An 18,076-nucleotide genomic window follows, 5' to 3' on the forward strand; every position below is an offset into this window, starting at 1 on the left:
TCCTTCTTGGGGCCCACCAGCAGAGTTGGCAGCAGATTCAGACAGTGAGGAGGTTGGGGAGGCACCTGGGCCAATCCTGGAGTCTGGGGAAGGCTCTGATGAGGGCTCTGTGTCGGAGGCAGAGAGGTGGCCAGAGCCATTTGCCAGTTATCAGCTGCCTTCGGAGTCGGATATCAGTGTGGCAGAAGAACAGCTGGAGCATGTTCCCTGTGTGCACATGCACTGAGTTGCCAGATGAAGGGAACAGCAAAAGAACAGGGGTCGACTTGGGAGTAAGGCCATAGGGGGATAATAAATGACCCCTCCCAGAGGAAATAAGAGAGGAGGGAAAGGGGGGGTGGAGTTTGCAGGAGACAATTTGTTCGCTTAATTGGTTCATGACTCTCCGAGACTCCTTGCCAGGTTTTGCAGATGTTGGCCTGGTAGCTCTCCAAGCCAGGGAAAGTCTGTGACCGTAAATCCTCCCTCAAAAGACGTTGCTGGATGTGAATGAGCAGAATTCAGAGGAAATTAATAAAAGGGGTTTTTGTCGGGACAAAGAGTTTGCTCCATGCTCTCAGGAAGCCAGTTGAACATTTATGTTGCTAAGTAAGACATTTGTTCAGTCAGTTTTGCTTCCTTTTACGACTTTTCTTGCCACGCTCGTTAAGGGAATCCCTGCAGTTGTCCGATTAGTAACACGGTTGCTAAGTGAATCTGGTGGTTTCCTCATGGACTTCACTTGTTGCAAAAGATGATCACGTGACCCCCGGGACATTGCAGCCATCATAAATATGAATCAACTGTCAAGCTTTCAAATGTAAATCATCTGACCATGGGGATGCTTTACACAGACAGGAGGGTGACTGGTTTCGCCTGATGCCTGCATTCCGTGGACGGGGCTTCTCACTTGTTTACACAGCCTGGTTGCTGGCATGCCACGGCCCAGTGCCAGTCTACAAATGGGGAGGGGTGAGTTGGGCATCCCTGCTAAAGATTTCATTACAATACTGCATTCTCCCCACTGAGCCAGCAATATTCTTGTTGACCCCCAGGTGGCAGCCTATATGATGATATATTGCACCATGATACCAATGGAGTGCAAAGTTACTAAAATAACTCACAGGCTCAGTACATTGCCCAATATTCCCTACCGAGTCTGGAATCCTTTTTATTATTGATTGATCATATGTCATCAGCAGGGAGTGGTATGGTGGCCTAGAGGTGGAGCTCTAGCTTCACAATCAGAAGGCTGTGAGTTCGATCCTAGGTAGAGGCATGTACTGTATTTCTCCCTCTGGGCACACTGAGAATATATCTGCTGAACAAAACTCTGTGTTGGCGACAGAAAAGGCATCCTGCCATTAAAACTCTCTGCTAACTGCATTCAGTTGGCCAGACTGCACCCCGCAAGGGATTATGGGGTCATTAAATGAAGATGATGTGTCATCAGCAGCCACATAGATTTTTTCCCATGACAATCTGTCCCTAACCTGTTGTTCAGGTCTTCCAAAAATGCATCCATCACTTTTGTAACAGTCTATTTCCATTATTGCTCTTTCCCTCCATCTTTTCCCAACCTCAGAGCCTTTTCCCATAGAGCTGTGTCTTCACATTATAGCCCAAAATTAGGATCATCTAAGCCTAGGTGGTGCAGTGGTTAGAGTGCAATACTGCAGGCTCCTCCTGCTGATGCCAGCTGCCTGCAGTTTGGCAGTTCAAATCTCACCAGGCTCAAGGTTGACTCAGCCTTCCGAGGTGGTAAAATGAAGACCCAAATCATTGGGGGCAAGAGGCTGACTCTGTAAACCACTTAGAGGGGGCTGTAAAAGCACTGTGAAATGGTATATGTCTAAGTGCTATTGCCTTCCTTCCTCCCTCCCACCCCTCTCCCAGTGATTAAGATGCAGCATTGCAAGCTAACTCTGCCCACAGCCAGGGGTTCAATCCTGACCGGCTCAAGTTGACTCAACCTTCCATCCTTCCGAGGTCAGTAAAATGAGGACCCAGATTGTTGAGGGCAAGAGGCTGACTCTGTAGACTGCTTAAAGAATGCTGTAAAGCACTGTGAAGCGGTATACAAGTCTAAGTGCTATTGCTATTGCTAAGTGCTATCATTTGAGCTTGGTCATTTTGTATCTCAAGAACTCTGGATTGATCCATTTGTTTTATGTTCTGCCCCATTTGTGGTACTCCCAGGAGTCTTCTCCAACACCACAGTTCCAAAATGTCCACACTTCCTATCCTGCTTTTCACTTCTGTAGATTATTGGAGCAGGGAATAACAATGGCCTGCTGGATCTTGAACTTTGTAGGTTTTTCCTGCTTTAATCTTTAGCCACAAATGTTTCTTGGGGCATGATCAGTTTTACTTTTCAGATGACAGATTTAGCACCGTAGCAAGACATGTCAAAACAAAGACTTTTTCTGCCAAGATTGTTTTCAAAGAACCTGCAGAAGTATCATCCAAAAGCTAAGTTTCAAGAGCCAGGTGAAGGTTGTCAGCTAGTCCAAGGGCCTAAGGTTTAAGAATAGAATTCATTTACGGGAGTCCTGCAAAAGCCAGGCATTATTTCCAGCAAAGAAACAGGTAAAACGAGTCCTGTTTATAAGCTGCAGGCAGCCAGCTGTCACTAATCAGAATATATTGCTTGTCAAACAAGTAGTGTATTACCCTAATAATCCATATTGAGCCAACAATTCCTCATTTGGCAACCAGGGGCTGTATTTCCCAACGATTTCATCCCACAGCTCTATTTTCATCCTTGAGCCTACAATACCTCATTTAGTCACCAGGGGCAGTGTTTCTTATACTTTGGATTGTATATTTCATATTGACCTTTACTGCTGATTAAGGTGGTAGTATGTAATTTATAAAAAGGACACGGTGGCTCAGTGGCTAAGATGATGAGCTTGCTGATCAGAAAGGTCAGCAGTTCAGCAGTTCAAATCCTTAGTGCCGCATAACGGAGTGAGCTCCTGTTACTTGTCCCAGCTTTTGCCAACCATCAGTTCAAAAGCACGTCAAAATGCAAGTAGAAAAATAGGAACCACCTTTGGTGGGAAGGTAACAGTGTTCCATGCATCTTCAGCATTTAGTCATACCAGCCACATGACCCCAAAGACATCTTTGGACAGCACTGGCTCTTTGGCTTAAAAACGGATATGAACAACACCCTCTAGAGTCGGGAATGACTAGCACATATATGTGAGGGGAACCTTTACCTAATATTCCATACTGAGCCAACAATTCCTCATTTGGCAGCCAGGGGCAGCATGTCCCATAGGTTTCATTCAATAGCCCTATTTTCACCCTTGAACTTACAATACCTCATTCAGTCACCAGGGACAGTGTTTTTTCTACATTGGATTGCATATTTCATATTGAACCTTTAAAGCTCATTAAGCCACTGGGTGGTAGTAGGTAATTTATATTCCATTCTATTGTCCTATTTAACTCATGGGGAATGCTACATCTTATTGCGCCTTGCCTGTGACTTCCATTGCATCACCTTATTTTTCCCTCTGAATCCAAAATACCGCATCACAGGCACCACAGGGCATTATTTTGTGTAGATTCCATTAATTTGCCCTATAGGATGAGAAGTATAATGGAATGTAAAATAAATAGTGCCCCTGGTGGCTCAATTAGGTATTGTAGGTATTGAAATCTATAGGACATCTTGCCCTTCCCTGGTTCAAATGTTATGTGGATTTTGGGGGAGGAGGATGCCTTTGAGTTTTTGTTGACTTCTGGACTTGTCCTTTGCTTCCTTCCAAAACTGAGTTTACAGTCTCCTGGTTTCAAGCTTGCTGCTTTAACCACTTCATTAAATCAGATTTTTTTTAAAGGGAAATCAGGACTATGTATTATTGATAGGTTATACTACCTCTTCGGGGCCATGTATTTATATTGCTCATCAAAGCATCAGTTTCTCAATTAAGAAAATAGTGCAAAATACTGAATATCGGGGAGATATTGCCCTCTGATGGCTCCCTGCTGTATTGCAGCCTCAATGGTAAAAATATGGCTCTATAAATCTGGATAAAACTAACACTGCTGTGTAAATCTTACTCTTGGACAGATTGCCTTAGAAACAATTATCGGGCTTGTTAATTACCTCTCTGTACTTTTAGGCCTTTGAAATACAGGTCCTAGTATATAGTATAGAGTGGAAACAGAAAACAATGTCTTGGAAGCTGCTTAAATTATCTGCTAGAGGGGGCTCAGTATACCTCGCTAATTTTTTCATCACTATCAGAGGGTTATTCATTAAATAAATGGCTCTTTGAATTTGAGTTAAATTTAGACTGAAAACAACTGTAGACATGTTGTAAGCCGCCCAGAATCACTTAAGTGAGATGGGTGGTGTAAGAAATTTAATAAAAATAAAAAGTGCAATTAGCTCCGACGTCTAGCCACCGCGGCTGCCTTATAGCCAACCTGGCTGAATCGTGGTTAACCGTCTCCTAACCGGCATCTAACGGGAATGATCGCTCTTTTTTCCCCTTCTAACACTTTTCTTAAAAGTTTTCCAGCTGCAGCGTGCATTGCAGTGCCTAAACTAAAGGCTCAATTCAACATCAAACAGCCGGACCGGCCGCTGGTCAAGCGGAGGCCGGAGAAAAACTCAGAACCTCTGGCCAACGGCCAACCCCAAGGGACGGGGAGGAATTCTGAAGCCCAATCAGCCGCCGCCTTGCCTTTGATTGCCACCGCCTCTCTCTTGGCCCCTGCTACCTGTTACGCACCGATGGGAGTAATTAAGGTACAGCCAGGCAGTTGCGTGCCATTCTTGGCTGGCTCGTAGCGGAAAACTTGCCCCGGATTTTGGATTTTGTCCTTGACTCTTCTTCACACATAGGTAATAACCGAGGCTCTCGGCAGAACTGGGCTCTTTTCCCACGCTTTTAAGTTTATCCTGAAGTTAATTACTCTTGCCATTAAGTAGGTTGTAGTGAACGGGGATTTTAGGCGCGCAGGTTTTCCAAGCCACATCAGGAAAAAGAAGGTATAACTCCCTGCAGCTGGGGAGGGAGGGAAGTTCCAACGATTTATTGGAGCCTGTTTTGACCTACTTTTATTTTATTTTACTTTACTTTATTTTATTTTATTATTTTATTTTATTTTATTTTATTATTTATTTTATTTTATTATTTATTTTATTTTATTTTATTATTTGATTTGGTTTGGTTTGGTTTGGTTTTATTTATTTTATTTGGTTTTATTTTGTATTGTATTGTTTTGTTTTATTATTTTATTTTATTATTTTATTTTATTATTTTATTATTTTATTATTTTATTATTTTATTATTTCATTATTTTATTATTTTATTATTTCATTATTTTATTATTTTATTATTTTATTATTTTATTTTATTATTTTATTATTTTATTATTTATTTATTATTTTATTGTTTTGTTTTGCTTTGTTTGTCAAACATGTATGAGATAACAGGTATAAGTATAAACATGGACATGATGAACACAGGAAATGGGTACCAGTAAATGGGGACAGTAGGACAGGTTCAGTAGGCACGCTGGTGTGCTTATGCACGCCCTCTTACAGACCTCTTAGGAATGGGGTGAGGTCCACGCTAGACAGTTTAAGGTTAAAGTTATGGGGGTTTGGGGATGTAACAACAGAGTCAGGTAGAGCATTCCAGGCCTTGACCACTCTGTTGCTGAAGTCATATTTTCTGCAATCAAGTTTGGAGCAATGTAGTTTGAACATGGTATATACTGACCCTGTAAACCTCTCAGACAGGGTTGAAAAAGCACTGGGAAGCAGTATATAAGTCTTAAGTGCTATGGCTATAATGGGGCCAGCAGGAAGAAGGCTCCAGATGCATTCAAGTGAGTGCAAGATGAGGCAGGATCAGTATTCTTATTTATTAAATTTATCTCCCCAAGAGGCTATTCTAATAATCCGGTACACATTTTATCTAGATGTAACACCCATTTTTCTCTGTCCATGACTCAAACTAGTGATAGAATTATTGATGGGCTAATTGATTTAATTATATCCCATCTTTATTATTTGTACAAATAATTCAAGTTGGCAGATCATCCAACACGCCATCCTCTTATTTTCCCCATAACAACAGCAACAACTTTTGGGCTGAAGGAGAGTAACTGGCACAAAGCCACCATTTGGCTTTTGTGGGTAAAGCAAGCCTTGAACTCACAGCCTCCCACTTTCTAGGCTAGTGCCTTAACCACTAAACTAAATTAATCTGGTTCTCTAAGAATTCGGAATTGTTGCCAACATGTCAGTTAGTAGCAGTAAAAACATAGAACATAGAATAATATGAGTTGGGAGCAACCTCAGGGGTCTTCTAGTCCCACCCGCTTCTCGAGCAGGAGACCCTATATGCCATTTCAGTCAAATGGTTGTCCAATCTCTTTTTGAAAGCTTCCAGTGATGAAGCACCCACAACTTCTGAAGGAAAACTGTTCCATTGATTAATTGTTCTTACTGTTAGGAAATTTCTTCACAGTTCTAGGTTTCTTCTCTCCTTGTTTCAACCATTGTTTCTTATCTTGCCTTTTGGTGCTTTGGAAAATAGTTTTTTTTCCCTCTCTCTCCCTCTCTCCCTCTCTCTCTCTCTCACACACACACACACACATACACACACACACACCTCGTCTTTATAAAAGCCCCTCAAATATTGGAACAGCGCTATCATGTCCCGCCCCCAGTCCTTCATTTCATTAGCTTTATTTTTATTATTTCATTATGTTTTTATTTTAAGTATACAAAATATTCTATTATTGTATTAGCTTTGTTCTTTTCATTAGCTGGATTCAAAGGATGCAGCTCCCCTTCTTCAAAATCCCATGACTGATATATTTGGCTGAGAAATGAGCGGACAACCATTTAAATATCAGCCAGCCGTGTGCAGCAGCTGCCCAAAAAGCCAACACAGTTCTTGGCTACATAAACAGAGGGAGAGAATCAAGATCACGTGAAGTGTTAATACCACTTTATAAGGCCTTGGTAAGGCCACACTTGGAATCCTACATTCAGTTTTGGTCGCCACAATGTAGAAAAGATGTGGAGACTCTAAAAAGAGTGCAGAGAAGAGCAACAAAGATGATTAGGGGACTGGAGGCTAAAACATATGAAGAACGGTTGCAGGAATTAAGTATGTCTAGTTTACTGAAAAGAAGGACCAGGGGAGATATGAGAGCAGTATTCCGATATCTCAGGGGCTGCCACAAAGAAGAGGGAGTCAAGCTATTCTCTAAAGCACCTGAGGGCAGGACAAGAAGCAACAGGTGGAAACTAATCAAGGAGAGAAGCAACTTAGAACTGAGGAGAAATTTCCTGACAGTGAGAACAATTAATCATGGGAAACATCTTGCCTCCAGGAGTTGTAGATGCTCCAACTCTGGAAGTTTTTAAGAAGATGTTGGATAACTATTTGTCTGAAGTGATGTAGGGTTTCCTGCCTAAGCAGGGGGTTGGACTAGAAGACCTCCAAGGTCCCTTCCAACTCTGTTATTCTAGTCTATTCTGTTTTTGAAACATGGTATCACCAGAATTGCCTTGTAGCAAGATGGATGGGAAACAATTTAACAAAAATAAATATCCTACGCTTTCCAAAATAAATGCTGATTTATTAAATTTGTTTGCTGCAGGGGTGATCAAACGAAATCAAGATGGCAGCACCTCAAACAAGGTGGTCCTTTGATTGCTATCTTGATTCGTTTTTTTCAACCACAACTGTGGACGCTGCTGAGCTGAGCAGGCGAGAGGAAGACCCTCCATGATGAGGGGGAAATTATGAGGGGGGGGAAGGAGAGGAAAGATGGGTTTGCCGCCATCTTGATCAGAGCAGCAAAATGGCTTCTCTTCAAGGAGGATGGAAAACAAACCCTCCTTTCTTTCAAGTCCAAATGATTCTGAATGAAAAGTTTCTCTTGTGAAGAGAGAACAAAACATTCCAGCTTTTGAAATGCTCCTATATTTAACCCTCCAAGGTACACCTTTGGCCTTTTAACTTTGGGTACATGACATGCCTCAGTGAGTTTTTTGAAGCTTTCCATGGTGGGTGTTGAATTATAAACTGTTGTGTTTGTTGCTGAATGTGTGTGTGTGAGAGAGAGGGGGGGGGGAGAGGGGCAGACATGGTCCTAGGAGGCCTTGTTTACTTTATTTAGCCATTTATTTATTACATTTGTATCCAGCCTTTCATTCATATGGATACAAATGTAATACCTCTGTTTTCTTACCCCCAACTATGACCTTTTGAGGTGGGTCGGGCTGAGGGGGGGATTAAACAGTAAATGATGAGGGACTTGAACCCCGGTTTCCCTCCACCATTATCGCACCACTGTCTTTCAAAACCATCGGTGCACAATCCAGAAAAGATGCTGAGGGATATGGTGGCCGTTAATTTCCATCTGCAAAAATGTCCTTTAACAGGAGAAATGTTGAATAAAATGGGAAAGGGATGGGAATAGAAATAGAATAGAATAGAATAGAATAACAGAGTAGGAAGGGACCTTGGAGGTCTTCTAGTCAACCCCCCTGCTCAGCAGGAAACCCTACACCACTTCAGACAAATGGTTATCTAATCTCTTCTTAAAAACTTCCAGTGTTGGAGCATTTCTGGAGGCAACGTGTTCCACTGATTAATTGTTCTGTTATATAACTACTAAGTAACTATGTAATCTTGTGGGAAGATGTGTGGCAAGCAAGTTTAATAAATAAATTAACTTACATTTCCTATAATTGCTCATGGAAGACTGTTCAAAATGGGTTGGGGTTTTTTTTGGGGGTGGGGGGGGTAGTTGTTTGGCAGTGAGGCCCTGGGGAAATTTCCTGACTGAATGGGAATGCGGAGTCTGCTCGTTCCCCCTCATCATTTTGTTATTTTATTTATTTGTTTATTTAATTTTTGCCAATAACTCAAGGTGGCAAACATATCCAGCATACCATCCTTTTTCTATTTTCCTTGCAGCAACAACCTTATGAGGTGGGTTGGGCTAAGAGAGAAGTACTGGCCCAAAACTACCCAGCCAACTATCATGCCAAGACAGGACTTAAACTCATAGTTTCCCGTTTTCTACCCTGGAGCTTTAACCACTAGTTATACACTAACTAAGTTGAAGGTTTCCTGCCTAAGCAGGAGGTTGGACTAGAAGACCTCCAATGTCCCTTCCAATTCTGTTTATTCTATTCTATTCTATACTATACTATTCTATATTAATAATATTGTGTGTGTGTGTGTGTGTGTGTGTGTGTGTGTGTAGAAGGAGCAACGGGTGGAAACTAATCAAAGAGAGAAGCAACTTAGAACTGAGGAGAAATTTCCTGACAGAACGGTTAATCAGTGGAACAGAAGTTGCCTCCAGAAGTTGTGAAAGCCCCAACACTGGAAGTCTTTAAGAAGATGTTGGATAGCCATTGTCTGAAATGGTATAGGGTTTCCTGCCTAGGCAGGGGGTTGGACTAGAAGACCTCCAGGGTCCCTTCCAACTCTGCTATTGTATTGTATTGCTTTATGTGTTTGTGTGCGTGTATATATTTATGTATATATCTATGTATACACACAACCACACCACACCCACAGAGTGTAATAATATACTATATTATTTGTTTGGCTAGTTTGGGATAGTGTAGCGGTTAAGATGAAACCAGGAGGCTGTGAGTTCTAGTCCTGCCCTAGCCATAAAAGCTGTTGCTATGGAGAAAAAAACTCCCCCTCTAGCCGGGCAGAGCACCATTCACTGACCTAGGGAGTATGCCTAAGGTGCCAAGCCATGTGGCGCTCTGCCCGTCCCCCAGCTCCCACGGCTTGGCACATTCGGCATACCCCCTAGGTCAGTGCATGGAGCTCTGCCCTGCTGGAGAGGCGGGTTGCGCGAGCGCCTGCTCTGCCCCCAGCTCGCATACCTCCCAGCCTCACCATGCCCTGGGCCAGCTGTCGTTGCAGCCGCCGCCGAGCTCCGAGCAAAACTTCTTCTCCGGCTTCCAAACTCTGGAACTCGGCTTCCGATTCTTCCAGCAGCGGCCTCTCTAGGAGTGTTTTCTATGGCTATGGGCAAGCTGCCAGACAAAAGGACAGCCGTTATGGGCAGCCACCCATCAACTCCCCCCTCCAGCCAGGCAGAACACCACTCCCCAACCTAGTGGTATCCTGAAGGTGCCAAGCAACGTGAATGCCTTTCTTCCGCCCCACCCCACCCCGACTCCTATGGCTTGGCCCCTTCGGGATACCGCTAGGTCGGTGAGTGGTGCTCTGCCTGGCCGGAGGGGGGGTTGTCCAAGGGGCTTATTTGGGGGGGGGCTTATATTTTTGCCCAGCCGAAAAATGTGGCAAGGCTTTAGTTCAGGACATGTTGTATTTTCGGGGAAACACGGTATATAGGAATGCTGGGCCTGTGAACTATTTATTCTCATTTGTCTACCTCACACTCAGTACTGAATGCAGAGGCAGTTATAGGGATGTCTACAAGAAGGGAAGAAGTAAAAAAAAAAGTCAAGATGTTAGTCACACCCTTGTCCCTTTTTAAATCTAGGCCTACGCGGACAGCTCTTTGCTATCCCGAGTGCATTTTATGGGATTGTTTTATATTTACTGAATTAGGAAGAACAGCTTGAGTTCAGTTCCAATTAAGCTATTTTGTCTCCCTCTGATGAGCTCAAATTGAAGGAAACCTAGGCTATAAAAGCATTTAATTTATTCTAGTAATAACATGTTACTGAGTAGCCATTAGGCCAGCTCAGAATACAAAACATAACATACATGTTAATGATTAGAAGGTTTACTGTAAAATTAGCTTTTATGGATCTGATACATTTAAGGCGCTTTGGCAATAGAATTTGCTTAAAGTAATTGCTTAAAAATGATTTGCAAAATTAGAGGCAGGTTTGCAGTACAGTTGTGTCTGGTGGAATCTGTTCACTTTTCACTGTTTTGTTTTCGGCAGGACAAGATGAGGCCTCTGGTTCCCCATTTTGTGGCAGTTTCTTGTCTTTTAATTGTCTTACAAGACAGTGTCAGAATGGAAGAATGCATCTTTAGAAAAATAGACGGGGAGGACAAAACATTTTGTAGGTAAGCTCAGATTCCTTTATAAGTGTAGGCATTTTATACCAATTTTCATTCATCATGGCAATGACAGGATTCAGCCGGTTTGCACTGATTCGGACAAACTGGATGTTAATTTTACATCTGGTTCACCGAACTGGTAATTGCAAGGACTGGCTGGCCCCGCCCACCCCTCCCTTTCCAGGAATCTCCACGTGGCCCATTTTGGATGCCAGGTAAGTGCAGGGCCTGCATGGAGGCTCTGGGAGGGCGAAAAATGGGCCTCCTGGAAGTCTGAAAATGGGCCTGTTTCCAGCCTCCAAAGCCCGGGGAAAGCCATTTTCGCCCTTCTGGAGGCTCAAAGAAAGCTTCTGGAGCCTGGGGAGGGCAACCCCCCCCCCCAGTCATGCTGCAGAAGGCCGAGTTGGCCACGCCCTACAGCCAGCGATGGATGTGATGAGCCAGGGTCTTGAGGCTGTTAAAGACTGGATGGGGGTTAACAAGCTTGTACTCAATCCAGAAAAGACCGAGTGGCTGCTGTGTTTCCCTCCCGCGAATTGGCCAAGTGTTCTATCTCTCAGGCTGGGGGGTCAAATTCTACCCCCCTCAGACAGGGTTCGCAACTTGGGAGTCCTCCTGGATCCACAGCTGACTCTCGAACATCATTTGTCAGCTGTGACCAGGGGGGCATTTGCCCAGGTTCGCCTGGTGCACCAGTTGCGTCCCTACCTGAACCGGGAGGCCCTCACAACAGTCACTCGTGCCCTTGTGACCTCTAGGCTGGAATACTGCAATGTGCTCTACATGGGGCTGCCCTTGAAGAGCATTCGGCGACTTCAGCTAGTCCAGAATGCAGCCGCGCGAGCGATTGTGGGTGCACCTCGTTTCACCCACGTAACACCTATCCTCCGTGAGCTGCACTGGCTGCCTGTTGATCTCCGGGTGCGATTCAAGGTGCTACTTATCACCTATAAAGCCCTTCATGGTACTGGACCTGGGTACTTGAGAGACCGCCTACTGCCAATTACCTCCACTAGACCGATACGATCGCATCGATTAGGCCTCCTCCGAATTCCATCATCCAGCCAGTGTAGACTGGCAACTACCCGGAGGAGAGCCTTCTTGGTGGCTGCTCCGACCCTCTGGAACGAACTCCCCGTGGAGATTCAGACCCTCACCACCCTCCAGTCCTTCCACGCCGCCCTAAAGATCTGGCTGTCCCGGCTGGCCTGGGGTTAAGATTCTGACCCCACTCGAATTGTGTGACTGTTGTGTTTCTTTTAATATGTTGTATTGTCCTTATGTTGGAAATTGTTTGTCCTTCCCCCTCCCCCCTTTTGAACTGTGAGCCGCCCTGAGTCCCCTCAGGGAAAAGGGCGGCATACAAATAAAGGGAAAATGAAATGAAAAAATGAAAATAAAGCAAATATTTTATACATCAATAATATTTTCTGAATAAGTGTCATCAGTAAATTAACTTCCTAGGGCTAACCACAACTCTTTTGGCAAAATTGTATTAAAATATTTATTCCGTTACATGATCTTAATAGTGTATTTCTGACAGACAAGCATTTATCCAGTGATACTACTGGATAGAAGACATTACATACATTAACTATTTTAAAACTGTGGGGCATACTATTTACATTTAGCTGGTATATGCCTCTATTTTTTAAAGAATATCAGTCCTATATTTGATTAAGAAATATATAGATGAAGTAGTTTTATGAGCATTCACATTGGTATCTCTGGTTTTGAAATGTACTTTCTTTATCAGTATATTTCAATGAATTGGATCCTGGATCATCCAATGTTTTGTCTCTTTTCTGTATATGTCAAATTCCATGTAGAAAGAGTTTTTTTTGCAAAAGTGGTATATCTTTTATTATATTACAACATTTAGGGCTCAGCCTATTTTTAAAAGGCTCTCAAGCAAGGTCAAGCAAAGAAAATGTTTAAAAAGTAGCAATTCAATTAATATTTAAAAAGTAAATAAAAAATAATAAGGTAACAATTTAGCATCACTTAAAACATCAACAATAACCTTTGGCCCTTATAAAACTAAACAAACTAAACTAAGGACCAAACACACACTGAAATATTTATTGGTCTGCTTACAAAATGCTGGCAAAGTCAGTGTATTTTTGAGCTTCTGTCTCCCATCTTTCCTCATATCAGAAATAACACTGCAACTATTTAAAAATAATAATTGCAAATTGTCCTTTGAGGAATTGGAAGTGGGGTAGACATAGTAGGACAGAAGATAGTTGACAGTAGTAGATAGTAAGGCTATCTGGAAACTTTCAAATTGTTTTTGTTTATTTCAGAGGGGAACAATATGTTTCTGAATTCTACTCCCAAATTGGTCTGAATGTTCTAAAAAGTACTTGCTCACCACAACTGGCAACAACTTTCAAAAATGTGTTACATTTCCCTTTTATTTTATTCCGTCTCATCCCGCACTTCTTGAATAAGTACTTTAGCTTTTCATTCTACTCCACTCTAAATCAGGGGTCACCAACCTTTCGGACCGCAGGGACCACTAAATTCATAATTTTAAATCCCATGGACCACTAATATGAATCCCGCTCGCTGATGGGATGGGGTCCTTTAGGCACTTAGCTTGGCCACCTGTTAGAAGCACCCAGGGTCAACCCTAGGTTTGTTACCCATTGCAGCTAGGAATCTTAAATACCGCCAAGAATGAATGTTTGTCTTGTAGCCAGCCCGAGTGCTAGATTGGCCCCCTGCACCACTCACTGAAGCACCTGGACTCCCAGGGAGGGAGGGAGGGAAGGGCTGGAGCTACTAAACAGGCAGCCAAACTAAGTGCCTGAAGGACCCCATCCCATCAGCGAGCGGGAGTTATTGCTTAGGCAGGCTGTATCCGGCCCAGGGGCCGTAGTTTGAGGATCCCTGATTTAGTGCAATATAAAAAATGCAAAAATGCAAAAGATTTTTCTACCAAAATTTTCTCATGGACCGCTGCTCTAAATGGTAGGCAGCCCTGTGGTTAGATTTAGAGGATTATTTTAGGTTGTTTCCATCATCCTAACACAAGCTTCAGGGATATGACTGCATCTGATTTTGGCTGTACATCAGGCAATATTCAATATCCACTCAGAATTATTTCTCATATAAAGCATGTCATTGAACCAAAGTGGCCAATTATTCACAAAAGGGCCTTAAAAGCTTCTTCTATATTAATGATTATTATTTACTGTAAATCAATGAGTCTTTCAGAAAACGTTTGTGATGACTGCTGCAATCAATTTTCAACAGTTTACAATAATCCATTAAAAAAGCAATAAAGCATCAATAAAAAGCAATAAAACATCCATGGCAGAACTAGCAAAATAAAAACCAACCAATTCCAATCATACTAATTGGTAATAAGTGGCATCAATTCTTGCCCCAAATAGTTTTCTGAAATAACTTACATTTTAATAATGTATGGAAACCCTACACTGTTTAAACAAAAACAAAGATAAATATAAACACTTTCTTTCTTTCTTTCTTTCTTTCTTTCTTTCTTTCTTTCTTTCTTTCTTTCTTTCTTTCTTCTTCTTCTCCTTCTCCTCCTCCTCCTTCTCCTTCTCCTTCTCCTTCTCCTTCTCCTTCTCCTTCTCCTTCTCCTTCTCCTTCTCCTTCTCCTTCTCCTTCTCCTTCTCCTTCTCCTTCTTCTTCTTCTTCTTCTTCTTCTTCTTCTTCTATTCTTTCCTAAAAATACACCTTCCTAATATCCCACTCTATCCCCAAGAACATTATTTTTATTCTTGTGTATAGAGGATGGAGTTTTTTTGTTTTTAGATATAAATACAGAACTCATCTATCCTTAAAAAAAGTCTTAAGGTTCCAAAAATTATAATATTTTTGCTGCAAGACATTAACTAAAAATTGACTTTTATGGTTGGTTTCTGACAGAGGGGGTCTAGAAGTTTTCTATCCAGAATTGGGAGATGTTGGCTGTTCATACATTCCAAAGTGCAATGCCTATCGTAAACGGATCAGCAAAGAATGGATCAGACCCGAAGTTAGATATCAGCAGGCAGATATGGTAAGAACTTAATTCTTGTACGTCATTTTATGCAGGCATTTCTGAGAGCAATTAGATGTTTTGATTCATTTTCTTACATTGCTCTTTTTTTTTCTTAACAGTACCTAAAATCATATCTGCAAAAAATGTATGCTTTAGGATGTTCCTCTATGGCAGGGATTCAAACTCAAGGCCCGGGGAGCCAGATCTGGCCTGCAGGGTGCTTAGATCTGGCCCGTGGGCCACCTTGTATACAGTGAAGGATCAGCCCTCGATGCCTCTGCCAGTGAAAGTAGAGCCCGGGCAGGCCGCGCATGACCTCCCCGACAAAGGTGGGTTGCTCCCGGTTCAGCCAAGATTGGGCAAACCAGTAGTGGCAGCAGCAGGAGACTCCGCCCACCCACCTGGACGCTTCTGCGCATGCGCAGAAATGTGTGACTGCATGCACGCGCAAGCTAACCAGTAGTAGAAAAAAATGGAAACCCACCACTGCTCCCCGAGCTCCATTTTCACTGGCAGAGGGCTGCAGGAGGCTGTCACAGTCAAAAATGGAGCCTTGATGAGTGACATCAATGAGCCCCCCTGGCCACGCCCAACACCACATCCCCTAGGTCAAACACAATCCTGATGCGGCCCTCAATGAAATCAAGTTTGATACCCCTGCTCAATAGCATGCATGCACACACAAATAAACCCCTACATGTGCCATTGTGTGATGGTTAGTGGGATCTAGTGGGGAAAAAAATCAGAACAGATTTGTGGAGAGTAAAGTTAGCCTTAGCCATGAAGTCAATGTGTCAACAGCCAATATGTCTTCCCCACTCCCTTTGTCTCTGAATAGTGTAGCCAGCATATAATTTCCCTACCTATTACATTGTTAAAACATCAAATAAGCTGCTTGAATTTTGTGCCTAAGCAGAAATTTTATATGTGTTGCATATGGATTATAAAAGGATAAACAGAATAACAATGAAGACTTAATAACTGCAAAGGACTGCTCTTCGCTATGGAATTTGATTTGTAGAAATGCTTTAAAGCTTTTATATTAGCAATTATGTACTTATAGAAGCTGTATAACAATCAACTTTCATTCATTTATTTACTGCATTGCATTATAAAAAGCATTATATAATATAACTATGTTGTATGATAACAGCATGAACCCAGAATAAAGTGGACTCAGTCCGTGGCATAGATGATAGTCTTTGTAGGAATCATTAGCAGTTTCCAGTAATACTGGCAGCTTTCAAATAAACACCAATGTTAATGCATTGGATTATAGAGTATGAAAACCGGCTCATCATCCCGTGGAATTGGATTATTGACCTCTTAGCCCAATACTTCCATCATTCGTAGAAGTGAAACACACACTCCCTCTCAGGATTTACAATGACTTAATCTAGGGAAGATAAAATACATTCAATATCAAGTCAGATTCATCTTTGGTGGATGTCAAATGTGGTAGAACTAAAGGTCAGCAAAAAGAATGGAAAATGAGGGAATATATATTTACACGTGTTAACTGCAGCTAGAATTGTGTTTGCACAACAATGGAAAAATGAAGAGATCCCTACCGATGAAAATGTTATTAAAAATATTAGAATGTGTAGAAATGGATAGATTAACACTTAAAATTAAGAAGGAAGAAACTGAATATTTTTTAACATGGGATTTGTTTTATCAATGGCTAACTAGCAGAAACAGAAGTTAGAAACTTAAAAACATCAGGAAATGGTTAACTAAATGGAAGATTTATTAAAATGGATAAATATTATTATGTGATGTGATGTGATTAATGTGATTAATGTGATTAATGTTTATCATTAATGTTATGAATATTATTGCTATTATTATTAATACTATTTCTCAAAAACAATTGTACTCAGACAGCACACCATTCAAATAGATATTGAATTTTTATGTTTAATATTTACAAAAATAAATAAATAAGATGTCAGACCTGGAAGCCATATTTTACATTGGACCTTCAGGCCCCTCCCCATTTTCCCATATTTTCTACTGGGCCCAATGTAAAATATGACTTCCAGATCTATCATAAGAATTAGGAAAACGATTCTTGAAGAATCATGTTTCATGCTGGACAGATGCAGGAAACACGGCTTTGAGACTCAGGCAGTTGCTAAGACCTGTTATTAGCCACTTCCAGTCTGGTGAAATAATACAGTTTAAGATTAGTTATCTTGATCACTGGTGTGAACCCTGTGATGCAAGGATGCTTAACATTCAACATAGCTAAATAACTAAATCAGTGAAACAAATAGCAGTGATTATATTATCAATCATAATGTAGTAGATTTGTATATAAAAAGAAGAATGGACTGAGATTGAGAAGAAGGTTGACCTCCATCAGAACATGCCAATTAAAATGAAATGAAATAAACATAGGATGTATCAAACCAAACACAGTAACTCTTGATAGTAATATTGATGTTCCTTATAAAAACATAAGATGACTCTTACAAACAAGGTTGGAAAAAGGATATTTTTGGGGAGATTTTTAAAGCAATAGACTTTTTTTTAAAAAAATGCCTCAGAAGCAGAACTTACAAAATCTCTGCATGAGTGTTGAAATCTTGAGCAGTTTACTGCTTGCCTATCCTATAGCAATAGTCCTTAGACTTATATACTGCTCCATAGTGCTTTACGACACCCCCTGAGTGGTTTACAATGTCAGCATTATTTACATATGCCCCCAACAATCTGGGTCCTCATTTTATCCACTTCAGAAGGATGGAAGACTGAGTCAACCTTGAGCCTGGTGAGATTTGAACTGCCGAACTGCAGCTAGCAGTCAGCTGAAGTAGCCTGCAGTACTGCACTCTAACCTCTGTACCACCTCAGCTCTATAATTTATCTTATGCTTGGATTACATCTATCAGTGAAGCATTAGCCCTTTTTCCTTGTCCTTTTTCAGTTTTACCTTTTTCTTTTGCAGAGATATATGCCCTTTTATGTTATAGGGCTTCAGGGTTTGTTGGTTGGTTTGTGTGTCAGGTTT

General features: G+C 41.7%; 1 protein-coding gene across 1 annotated transcript in view; it reads left to right on the top strand.

Annotated features, from left to right (window-relative positions):
* The first annotated feature begins 4,718 nt into the window (after window positions 1–4,718).
* PEBP4 (phosphatidylethanolamine binding protein 4) overlaps window positions 4,719–18,076 on the top strand; it is a 282,827-nt gene continuing 269,469 nt past the window's right edge. The window contains exons 1-3 of the mRNA XM_032229518.1: window positions 4,719–4,843; window positions 10,921–11,048; window positions 14,946–15,078. Of these exons, the coding sequence (XP_032085409.1) occupies window positions 10,927–11,048; window positions 14,946–15,078 (255 nt within the window). The 5' untranslated portion in view covers window positions 4,719–4,843; window positions 10,921–10,926. The remainder of the gene's footprint in view (window positions 4,844–10,920; window positions 11,049–14,945; window positions 15,079–18,076) is intronic.

This window comes from Thamnophis elegans, chromosome 13 (genome assembly GCF_009769535.1).
Source record: "Thamnophis elegans isolate rThaEle1 chromosome 13, rThaEle1.pri, whole genome shotgun sequence".
NCBI lineage: Eukaryota > Metazoa > Chordata > Lepidosauria > Squamata > Colubridae > Thamnophis > Thamnophis elegans.